Source organism: Puntigrus tetrazona, chromosome 24 (assembly GCF_018831695.1).
Source record: "Puntigrus tetrazona isolate hp1 chromosome 24, ASM1883169v1, whole genome shotgun sequence".
In the NCBI taxonomy this organism is placed as follows: Eukaryota; Metazoa; Chordata; class Actinopteri; order Cypriniformes; family Cyprinidae; genus Puntigrus; species Puntigrus tetrazona.
This window is the reverse complement of record NC_056722.1, coordinates 20,567,711-20,579,393: the sequence shown is the minus strand read 5'-3', so window position 1 is coordinate 20,579,393 and position 11,683 is coordinate 20,567,711. Positions and strand designations below refer to the sequence as shown.

The 11,683-nt window shown below is 32.8% G+C and overlaps 2 protein-coding genes across 4 annotated transcripts; both read left to right on the top strand.

The window, feature by feature from the left end:
* The first annotated feature begins 916 nt into the window (after window positions 1-916).
* ccl34b.4 (chemokine (C-C motif) ligand 34b, duplicate 4) lies at window positions 917-2,536 on the top strand. Of its 2 annotated transcripts, none has more exons than XM_043226825.1 (4): window positions 917-1,113; window positions 2,047-2,173; window positions 2,261-2,328; window positions 2,410-2,536. In XM_043226825.1, exons 1-4 carry the CDS (start codon window positions 1,035-1,037, stop codon window positions 2,430-2,432), a joined length of 297 nt encoding a protein of 98 aa, XP_043082760.1. In that variant the 5' UTR covers window positions 917-1,034; the 3' UTR covers window positions 2,433-2,536. The 2 variants fall into 2 exon arrangements, with proteins under 2 accessions (XP_043082760.1, XP_043082762.1); XM_043226827.1 differs by lacking the exon at window positions 917-1,113 and adding an exon at window positions 1,170-1,488.
* Window positions 2,537-7,134: 4,598 nt separating this feature from the next.
* On the top strand, window positions 7,135-8,379 carry LOC122330037 (C-C motif chemokine 2-like). Of its 2 annotated transcripts, none has more exons than XM_043226823.1 (5): window positions 7,135-7,267; window positions 7,366-7,492; window positions 7,589-7,663; window positions 7,790-7,841; window positions 7,920-8,379. In XM_043226823.1, the coding sequence occupies exons 1-5, from the start codon at window positions 7,192-7,194 to the stop codon at window positions 7,965-7,967; spliced, it is 378 nt and encodes a 125-aa protein (XP_043082758.1). In that variant the 5' UTR covers window positions 7,135-7,191; the 3' UTR covers window positions 7,968-8,379. The 2 variants fall into 2 exon arrangements, with proteins under 2 accessions (XP_043082758.1, XP_043082759.1); XM_043226824.1 differs by having other exon boundaries at window positions 7,790-7,880; window positions 7,919-8,379.
* Window positions 8,380-11,683: the final 3,304 nt, after the last annotated feature.

The following is an 11,683-nucleotide window of genomic DNA, read 5'->3' as shown; positions in this document are numbered from 1 at the left end:
CAATAGTTGAATGTTCCTTCAACTCCCTGTATTTTTATGTTTTCATTCAACTGATTGCTTTATTATTATTATTATTATTATTATTATTAGTATTATTAAGCTATTATTTTCTCTACAGTATAAGAAGGGGAAATTAAATCTGTCAGAAATCAATTATGATGTGATTATTTATTAATTATTCTTTTTCAAATTTCTTTTATGTATAAATGAAATTAAATATGGTTTATTGTACAGTGTTAATACGAGGAAATACTCCGTATTGATTTTTCATTGGTGTTTTCACCACACATTTTGAATCACGCATTGCAGAGTACATTTTAATGGGTTAAAGGGTTAAAGAAAACATAAAGAAAATTTGATTGTATTTTTCTGTGATATGTGAATATGTAATAATGTGGTCTTCAATCATCAAATATATGTATTAAATGTATTTATAAATGTATTTATAAATATAAATACTTAATACTTAAAACATTGCGAGTAACATTCAATTACTTGTGTATATTTAGGATACATAAAACAGCTATAGCTAGAAAGACAAAGCAGTTGGCCAATTTATTCTAAAACTGAATTTTTTTCCAGTTATAATTTCTCCCACATAATGATTAAACACAATATATCATGAAAAATGGGAAACGAAGAATGTGGTTGGAATTGTTTTTGCTATAAAATCCGTTAAGGTAAAGAACATTCAAATCAAAAAGTCACCACATCAACTTAAGTTTTGTTTTCAGCTAAACTCATTTAACCCCTAAACTCATTTCATGTGTTGTAGCGTGTTTTGCATTTGCTTGCTGGGGTGGATATTAGTTTCTCATAAATTACGCTGTTGGGCAAAACTGAATGTATTGCGGTAAGAGGTGTGAATGCTTCTGATATCTTGATGCAATGCTTTCAAAAAGTGGTGGTAAGTTTGTGACGCGTTACTTCCATCCGACTGCTGCTGCACTGTACCTCTTAAAAGACCTCCACATATTAACTCACCCACATAATCAACACCCGTTAACTTTTATTTAATCTGGACACCGAGAGCCATGGGCTGGACTTCTAGATTATTCACCATCGCTGTTCTGATTGCCCTCATGGGATGTTTCACTGGTGCACAAGGCAACTGTAAGTAACCAAACACCCAATATTTCAAAATCGTAGTCGCTGTTTATTCGTGTGCTCCTGGAAAAAAGAAACGTTAGAAAGAGCCCCAAATCTTCAGGATATAATACTGCTGCGATCACAGATTTGATTTTTGTCACATGGGCCGCAGGCTAACTCTTACTGGTTAGAGATGTAAAGGAAGTGAATATCCTGTCTTGAAAAATACTATATAACAACACCTAGTCTAGATAGCATGTACAAAACAGAAACAAGCTTGCAAATATCTTCATCTTGTGGTTATCTGAATATATTAAACCAACATCATGCAGCTCCGCTGGAAACTCGCTCTGATGATGATGATGATTCTTGCGTGTGTTACTGCACAGCAATCCAACTGTAAGTTTTTTTAAGTTATTTTTTTAATGCTAAATTTCTATTTCTATAACGCTTTTTGTTTTGATCGCTGTTTATCATTTAATTTGAGTTAACGTTTTTTACATTTATACTCAGATTTCATTAAATGAACACCAACTTGTTTTTGACTAGTATTTACGTTTAAAGGCCTCATCTACCAAGAATGCAAATTCTACTATCATTCTGTGAAAGATTATTAAACAGTTTCGGTTCTCATTAGCTTCCACCGTATGGAGCAAAAATACAATAAAATTCAATGGGAAATGAAACTGTCCACCGAAGAAAAACATAAATATTGGTTTAGAAAGAAATTCTATCAAATAATAACATTTCCTCTTTTTTTAAATTCATGAATCCAGTTGATTGAATTTTTTTTGCGATCTTTTTAATGATGGTGAATTTTTTTTTACAGTTTTTTGCATTCAGTAGCAGTTTTGTTTTCTTTGATGGAGCCCTTATCAAGATCAAGATCGCCTAGTTTTCACACGTATGCTCACAGTATATATACAGTAGCGATTTCAATATCATTCTCTCTTTCAGATCGTCGTCCCACTCGTGTCGGAGTGAACTGCTGTAGGGACGTGTCGAAAGGAAGAATCCCTTTCTCGGTTAAACTGATCGGATACAAGCGTCAGAATGCTCTGAGTCCGTGTGTGGACGCTATAATGTAAGCTCTCTCTACACAGTGTTATTTCACAGAACGTGCATGATATTATGTTTATTCCATTTCATGATTTCTTTTTTTTTTCTGCAGATTCTACACAGAGAAGGAAAAGTTCTGCTCTGATCCAAAAGCGGCCTGGATCGAAAACCGTACGAAAGGTACAGCTCTGATATTAATACGACCTGACGCTTATGCGCTTATTTAAAAAAAACCTCATAACATTATAAACTTTCCTCCAGGTCTGAAAGAGATTGTGGACTGAGCCAATGGAGGCCAAGAGGATGCTGCAAATATATCTACATATTAATAAATCTATCTGTTGAAAAGATATATCATAATATATATCACGCATGATTATTTAAGCAACAACAAAAGATAAGATAATGATAAGAAATGTTTATTTGCTTTGTTTAAGCTGCTTTGAAATTAAAATGCAATTTTTGAAAAATGCACATTCAAGCTATGCTTCTTTTCACAAGAACCTTCGGGCTGTATTAAATCATATTTCTGCTGAATCATTAGAGAAATAGTTCACACAAGAAGGGGAAATTCTTTCATCATTTACTCATCCTCGTGACGTTCCCAATATGTATGACTTTTTCTCTTGTGTGGAATGTTATAATGATAATATAATCTTTTTGTGACTTTTTGAGGCTTTTAAGAATTAATGGAAGTAATTAATACTGGGTAAAATATTCCTCTGCCTACTAACTAGATTGTTACAGTAACGGCTTGTACGCCATCTAGTGGAGAACAGCAACTAATGAACAGAGTAGGTCATGATGCATTTCATCATAAATAAAGTGTCACCTCTGATTAGTTCACTATCAGCTAAATAAATTTGATTTATGTGACATTTTATGTGACTCATAAACAGAAATAAACATGAACACGGTAACAGCACAGCCCCAAGCAAAAAGTTCAAAAACAACTTCAAGTATCAGTAAAAGACTTACTAACATAAAACCCTAGCAGCACCATAATCAAGTGGTGTTATCATAAAAATAATGATTTGATGTTTTTGGAGGTTTTTGGTCTTGTTTTTTGAGGGTGTTTTTGTTGTCTCTTGCTCTTTGAGAATATGTTACTCGTGACGTTTCACTGAGAATATTTGGGCATGCCCAGTGTCTGTGTCATTCAGTTTTTATTTTTTTATGCTGCTAAGAGAACCAGCGATGGCATGCATGCTGCAAAGTGTCAGAAGTGTATAAATATGTATAATTATGGGATCAGATTAACACAATAATTACCGCAATAATAAAATATGATGCATGCTTTTAGGAAGGCTAAACATGTCTGATATTGCTCTATTTCATCAACAGACATAGTTCCAAACAAAGTCGCATGAATGAATGGATCTGCAATGATGCAGAATAAATCAAGCAAGTCGATGATTCAACTTAGTCATTAAAGAAATAGTGTCAAAATTTGCTAATACATTTACTCACTCTCGGACCATCAGAGATACAGTTTTTTTCTTCACTAGAGTAAGTTGCATTTTAGATGAAACCAACGTCCTATAAGCTATAAATGAACAGACAATAAAGGTATATAAATAAATAATGTTCAGTTTCTTGCACAGACCAATCATTTTGCTTCATAAGACTTCAATATATTGTCCATTGCTTTTTATTATTTATATAAAAACAGGCAGCTTCTGACTTTATGAATCTCCAAGAACTATGGTTTTACCTAAAAATCATTACTTTTCTACTTAAGAAAAAAAAATCATCTACATTTTGGATGGTCTGAAGTTGAGTAAATTAACAGTTGAACTCAGACGTTTGATCAGGTTTGGTGAATAAATGATTCAGGGACAAAAGCAGGGCTTTGTCACACCGCTGGTGATTTTAGGTTAACTTTCAGGTGCAAAGATCAGAAATCAGTTTAAGGAGTAGAAATATTACCTCATAATGGAAAGATTAATTTCTTTCACAGATCAGAAGAGGCTCCTAAAAAGAAATGTAAGCATAGGTCAATGATTCAGGTACACATCATGTAACTTTTTGTCCTCTTTGGTTAAGTAACAAAACTGTATGTATTTTGTGGAAGAACAGTTTGTTCTTAGACTGTGAGGATGAAGAGACTCTCTCTAAATAAATCTATTGCTTATAAAAATCACGACTAGACTTAAAAGAGATAACTTGTATTGAACTGAATTGAATTTGAAATCTGTTTTTAGAATGCATTAATCATTAAATCAATAAATGATTAATTAATTGAGCAGTAATACTAATGGAAGAAGTTTTATTATAAACATATTTTCTCTCTCTGGCAGCAGACATTTCTCTATTCCTCTTTCCAGAGTGTTTTTTAGTTGTTGTTTTTAAATAGTTGATTCCACGGAGGTTTGAGTCTTCGAGATTTTGTGAGCTCTTGCTTTTTGTAACAGCTAATCTTTGCTTCTCCAACACCATCCATGTTTGGTGTGTTCCAAACGAGAAATATTGTGTGTTCTTTTGGTTTGGTGCGGTTTTTAAAAGTGAATCAGAAATTGTAAACAAAGCCACACTAAGGTCTAAGGTCTATTCTTTGGACAGATAATGTGATAATGTATTTCTGTATCTGAATCTGTATTTCTGTGTGATTGTTTTTTACTCAAAGTAAGAGTCCATGAATCAGCTAGCACTGTTCATCTCCTCCAGCTTCCACACTGAGCTCCTCAACCTTCTTCTCAAAGGGCAGAAACGTCATAATGATCCTCACACAATAATCCTGTGATCTAAACTCCAAAATGGTTAAAACTGCAATATATACATATATATATTTTATATTGCTAAAAATAATGATTGAATTCATTAAAAAAAGAAAAACTTATAGTGTAAGACTATAACTGTGTTAATCATCATATTTACCACATTTAAAAAGCACATGCTTTTTTAAACATAAATCTTAAGTCCTAAGCCTGGTCCTAGACTAAAATGCAAGTCTGTGCTGTTTCAACTGAAATAAGATTGCACTGATTTATCTTAAATATATCAGCGTCTTCGTTTTGTTTCATGATGCACCCCAGCAATGTAACGTTCCAGTAATGTTTATAAAAATTACTTTATAATTTTGGCCTAATCCTGGTTTAACCTAAACCCAGTCTGTGAAATCAGGTCAAAATACATCACACTTGTTTCCCCATTAATGCAAGATATAAATTTAGTTCTGTGTGGTCTAGCCTTAATCTAGAAATCCTTACTTCCTCCTTTCTGTCTTCCATGAAACTGTTCTTTTTTCCCCAGCCGATTTTACAGTGTAATAATACCACCTACTTGTGCTGCTATTTGTTGATATAGTTGATGTTTTCCTGATAATAACTGATTTTGTAACATTTCTTCCCAGAATTACCTTATTATTCACCATGTTTTGCTTCTTTTGCTTTTGCTGTTTTCCATACAAATGGCCTCTGCTTTCAGTCTGTAGGACAATTTATACATTTCCACTGTAATGGTATTCTTTATCGTTTTTATGAATGTGCAAACTACAGTCCTACAGACGGTTTTACTTTTGTCTTAAATCTTGGAATGCACACCTGGACTGATCTGTATAAAATAATAAAAAAATATTTAATTACTATACCCTTCTTCCTCTTTTTCCTGGGCCTCCAAACATTTTATTTCAAAATTGTGCATGTCTGATATCTCTTATCATTATACCTGAAAGTTAAACCAACTTTTCTATATGTATGTACAGGACAAGACACATATGATCGCATGATGCCATGCATTTAAAGCAGAAATACAGGCCCACAACATCAAAAAACAGTAGAATATTTCATTGTACGCTTGGGGTACTTTTTATCCCTGTGTTCACCTCATCCATCTTGAGTATTTTCTGGTATAAAGCATATATTTTAGTTTCATGTGACCATATATAAAGCCAGTCCAATTTGGTGTTCTAGTCGTGTCTAATAACTGAATATGCTGGAGTTTCATCCAGGCAGTTTTGCAACATTTTATGTTGACCGGAAATGATTAATTATTACCCTGATGGTGAAAACGTTCATTTTCACTACTCTAACTCTTTTCTTAAAGCACTTCCCGCATTTGTGAAGCTTAGTTGTCTTTTGCTGCACAAGAATTAATTTTTTGTTTTTTCTCATTGTGATGGATGATTAAAAAAAGGGCTTTGTTTTCTCCCTGGAGTGTTCAAGATTGAGAATATGTATTTTACTTATATTATTTTTGATTAATAAATAATATTAAATATTTTGTTAAATAAAAGATCATGATTAACAATGAAGATTAACTTCAACTTCAACTTCATCAACTTGAAACAAAGAAAGTAAAATAGTGTACCTTCAGCAAATGAGACCTTATTGTGAAGTGTTGTCAATATTTTTATAGTTTGAATATATTTCAATAGTTTTTATGCAATGTTTTAAAATCAGCTTTATAGTTGTACATTTGATCCAATGGCCGGGTTTCCAATGTTTTGCATTTCAGAAGAATCTGGCAGTGAACATTTAAGTGTGAAAAACTTGACCTGCATGCCATCCCACCAGCTATAGCAAAAATACCCGACAAACCACTTTGATCAGCTCTTCCTTTATATTTGGCTTCATTTGAAAACTGGCTGGTCTAGCAAGATATAATATATTTAAAAACCCACACTCAGTTGGTATGCCAAATTGTCCTCTTGGTATATTAATAAAGTGCTTTATCAGCATAAATGAAATATAAAATCAGTTCATTGACGGACAGCAAGATTTGAAATTAAATATCATGCAAGAAGAATCCCCCATCAAAAAGAGAATCCCCCATCTACATTTACATATATAAATTTAGCACTTGACATTTACACCTACTGTTACAATTGAACTCATTCCCAACCTAAACTACACGGAAATCAAGATATGGTAATAAAACAGAAAAACGATTAAATCATCTACAAAAATAAACATGGCCACAATGAACAGGATGCAGCTCATGCAGTTTAAGTTCCGCTTTATTGACTATTTAAGGCGAGCTAGTGAGAGTCTTGATTATATTCTCTCTGATACAAGAAGTGAACGCTGAAGATCGACTGAGACGATGGAGACACCAAGGGTCCTCGTGAGGAGTTTAACTGTTGTGGTGGTCATTGCATCTGTGTTCTGGACTACAACAGGTGAAGAGTTTTAACTGTTCATACATTACTCTATCTGCTGAAACAATGCAGCATATTGAGCTTTACCTGGTTCTCTTGTCTTACTGTCTTGTCTGTAGCTGCAGCTGAAGGTCAAAAGCCAGATGCACATAACTGCTGTAAGAAACTCTCCTCAGCATTGGTGAATGATCCCATCATCAGTTTCAGGTTGCAGCGTGAATCTCTTCCATGTGTGAAGGCCGTCATGTAAGAATCAGTTCCTTTCTAAAGAAAACATGTCATGATTAGACATCAACAGCATCTGATGTTATATTTCTGTGTTTTCAATGTTTTCTTTGACAGCTTGGAGACGGAGCGGGGAGATTTCTGCATTGATCCTAGACAACGATGGGTGCAGGAGAAAGTTAAGCAGTTTCTGTAAGTTAAACCTAACAAGGATGATGAAACATAACAGAATCAGTAACAACATAAAAATCTTGAAGTGTATTGTGATTCATTCAGTATAGTGTTCTTGTATTCATGTTTTTTGTTTGTTTTTTACAGAAGATCTCAAAGAAACAAACCCCAGACAACTCCAACATCCTCTACTGATAAAGTAGTTTTTTAAGTTAAACCCAGCTAGTATTCTTTAGTGTAGTATTCTTGTGTTCATGAGGTTTTTGTTGTTTTTAAGGCAAGAAATCAAACACACGTCACACAAACATCATCTATTAGAGACTGAACTCATGTGAGGATCTACTGAAGAAACGAGTGACTAAAACTCTTCACAATTTAAAGAAATTAACACTTTTAAACTTTTTTAAAAAAAATATGACAGCTTGCTTTTGTTTTTAGAAAATGTTTGTACCTTATTCATTTTAATTGAATATTTGAAATATTATGTATGTTGTCAGATAAATGTAGTGCAATGTGACACTGACAGATCAAATTATTATTTAGAAACTAAATTATGAACTGTTACAAAAGAGGTTAAAATTAATAAATAAAATATTAGTATATATTATATTTCACACTGAAATATATTTAAATCCTGGTAAAATCAAGAAGACTTGTTTGAGAACATAAATGGATTTTTTTGCAATGTAATAATTGGACAACTGCAGTCTGAAACTACAAATAAACTGATCAGCATCTACTGGTTTTGCTTGTGTTGATGTTTCTGAATGTTTCTGAAGGTTTCTGAAGGTTTCTGGATGTCTGCAAGAGGTCCTTCTTCAGGTTTTAAGACATATTTTCTCTTTAGCATCTTAATCTTTATCTTTTCTTCATGGCTGGTTGCAAGTTATTTACTATTTATTTATTGTTGTGTTTTGCACCCCGTACTACTTATTATTTATTTCATCTTTAATCAAATGTTAAAATGAGTAAACTGTTATAGTATGAACCTGACAATGTGTTGACAATGACATTTTTCACATATTACTTTATTATTTACCTTTCTGCTTAATTTACATGAATTTTAAAATATAATCAGCCACATTACATTAAAGACCTAATAGCTGAATGAGACAGTCCTTGAACTTGCATCTGTGTGTAAATTTTAATACTCTTGGCTCTTAATAGATTTGAAATATGAATGTGAATATTATTTTATTCCAATTTATTCCATTTGCGCTACCCTAATTTCTTCAACAAAATTATATTAAAAACAATAAATCATGGAAGATGTGATGGAGATGAGAATGTGGTCGAAATTGTCTGGAAAAAAAAAATAGAACCAAAAGTCTTTATACAATAACTGAAGAAGCACCCAGTTTCAACTTCAAAATCTGCTTTTTTTGTTATTAAAATTATTAAAGGAGTTGTAAGTATTTGTGGTCTTTTATTGCATATTATTTTCTCATGAATTAAGTTGATGGATAAACGGACTGTATTGTGGGTGAGAGTGTGAATGATTTGATGATCACTTGTCCAAAGTTATGGTGCTATTATTTCCATCTGACTCCTACTGTACATGTATTAAAAGACCTCCTGAACATCTTCATTCAGACCAAGATCTGTGTTTCACTAAACCAGACTCCAGACAATGTTTTCATTTTCTTTTCTTTTTAACATATTTATTTCTTAAAGTTATATATTCCTATGTTATTATTCAGATCTGTGGTATTTTTTCATATCCATCCATTATTAGCACACACTCATCACATTTGACTTAAATGAAGGGGACATTTATTACTCAGATGTAGTTCTTGTAATAAACACGAGGTGTCGCAAGTCTTGTGTTATTACTTGAGAAATGAGTTGAAACATTTTTTAAAAAGCCTATGTATTTGCCCCGATAATAAGAACCCTTATTAAAATCGCCTGAAATTTACAACCTTAAAATAAATATGAAATCTTAAAACTTTATATTTGCTGATAAAAAAGCACCTCATAACATGATCTTTTCCCCAGGTCTGAATGAGATACTGAACTAAGGATGTTTTTTTACACCCGGTCTTTTTTTAGGAGTCAAATACTTTCAATATTTGAAGAACAAGAGCACTTTTGTTATGATGCCACTTTTAGCAAGAATTTAAGATTATAGTTTTCTCTTGTTCTCTAGATGAAGGATGATTGAATGACATTTTACTCGTATGTCTTTGTCTCAAAAACCTAAAGTATAATGTTTGGCTTTCATAAATTCCTCCTTTTTGTTAGATTTACCTTTGAATTCATCACGAGCTTCCATTGTAGGGTTTTTACCACAAAACTTGGATTTTCAATGCCCTTTATTTAAAATGCAATATAAAAAGACTTGATACCAAACATCACCTTCAAATCAGAAACTAGATTGAAAACATCTTCCTTTTGTGGTTATCTGCAGTTTAAGTTCTGCTTTATTGACTATTTAACGTGGCCTCGTGAGGATCTTGAACATTCTCTCATACAAGTGAGCGCTGAAGATGTGAAAATGGAGACAAGAGGGATCCTCGTGAGGGGTTTGCTTGTTGTGACGGTCGTTGCTGTGATCTGGACTACAGCAGGTCAAGAGCTTTAACCGGTTCAACCTTGTTTCTGGTGGAACGCTGCTGAATATTCAGCCTTACTTCTTACATCTTAGCAGGTGCTCAACAGCAACAAGGAGGCGAGAAGAACAAATGTAAGTAAAAGCACTTATATATGGTAGTATTTGCTTACATAAAGAATTACCTGTGAAAGCAGAACTAATCATTTTCATAATTACTTAATTAAAAAAAGTATTATATGTAAAAATTGCTATTTAAATGCTGAAATAGCAATTTGTTGTTTATTGTAGATCATTGTGATAAATAATAATCTTTTTTTCTGCTGAATTTGTATTTTATAATGCCCTTTGTTGGGATTATTATGGATTACTACTTTTTAATGAAATTCATAATATATATAAACTGAATTACAATAAAACTAATGTAGTGTGTGAGCGTTTAGTATTGGGCGTGGATTCAGAGATAAGTGATTAATTCTACACACTGAACTCTACATGCTGTCTTCGTTTCAAAATGTATTATTATTTTTTATTATTACACAACAAACAAATCATTTCAAATCAGCTAATGTTTCTTCACATCCCGTGCATGTGTCAAGAATTTCTCAGCGCTAACCCATCATACAAATCATACATACTCCGATGATAAAGTTTTGGATTAGTTTGTTATATTTCTGGCATTGCTGCATCATATAGTAAGATATTTCACCCATCAATTAAAAAAAAAGTCTGCTAAGTATTACTTTTTTTTTTCAGCTCTTTCTTAAACAGACCAGATGTTTTGACTTTAAGTTGTATGTGATTGACTTTTAATGTCAAAGCATTAGGTCTTTTGGATCATCAGGAGATCAATATAACACTAACATATAAATATACATACACTTTTAATAGTGATTTTTCCTTGCTTAGTCCAAGTTGGTCAAACATAATTCATTGCAACCTATTTATACAGAGGATGTCCTACAGAAACACCGTCAGCAGACAAGTTTGATATTTTTTTGTCCACCTGGTTTGTAGCTTTTTTCTTTCTCATGCGATTTCTTTCTCTATGGCCTTTATTGTCATGTACATTTCAAATAATTAGTTTTGAACATAAATTTGGTAAAATTACACTCACTTTGAACACTCTATCAACAAACTTTCAATCAAGCTTGTGCAAGTTACGATGTTTTATAAATGCCCTTTTATAAAAACGTATTTCTTCACTGTGAATTTCTCTTTGTACAAAGATAATGGTCTTTTCCGCTGTACTCAAATCCTCAAAACAAAGTGTTGAAATCAGGTTTTGTGTCTCATTTCCTGCTGACAGATGCTGTTCGTGGGTTTGTTCTGCATTTTCTGTCATTTGCCATAAATTTGTGAATCCGTGCTAGTGCTCTTTTTAGACGTGTCCTGTCAGAGATGCATTCCTTTTCATCAAATCACAGTAACACCATCATAACAGATATTGTGTTTATTATGCGAGTTTTGAAACTTCTTGTTGTGTGAGC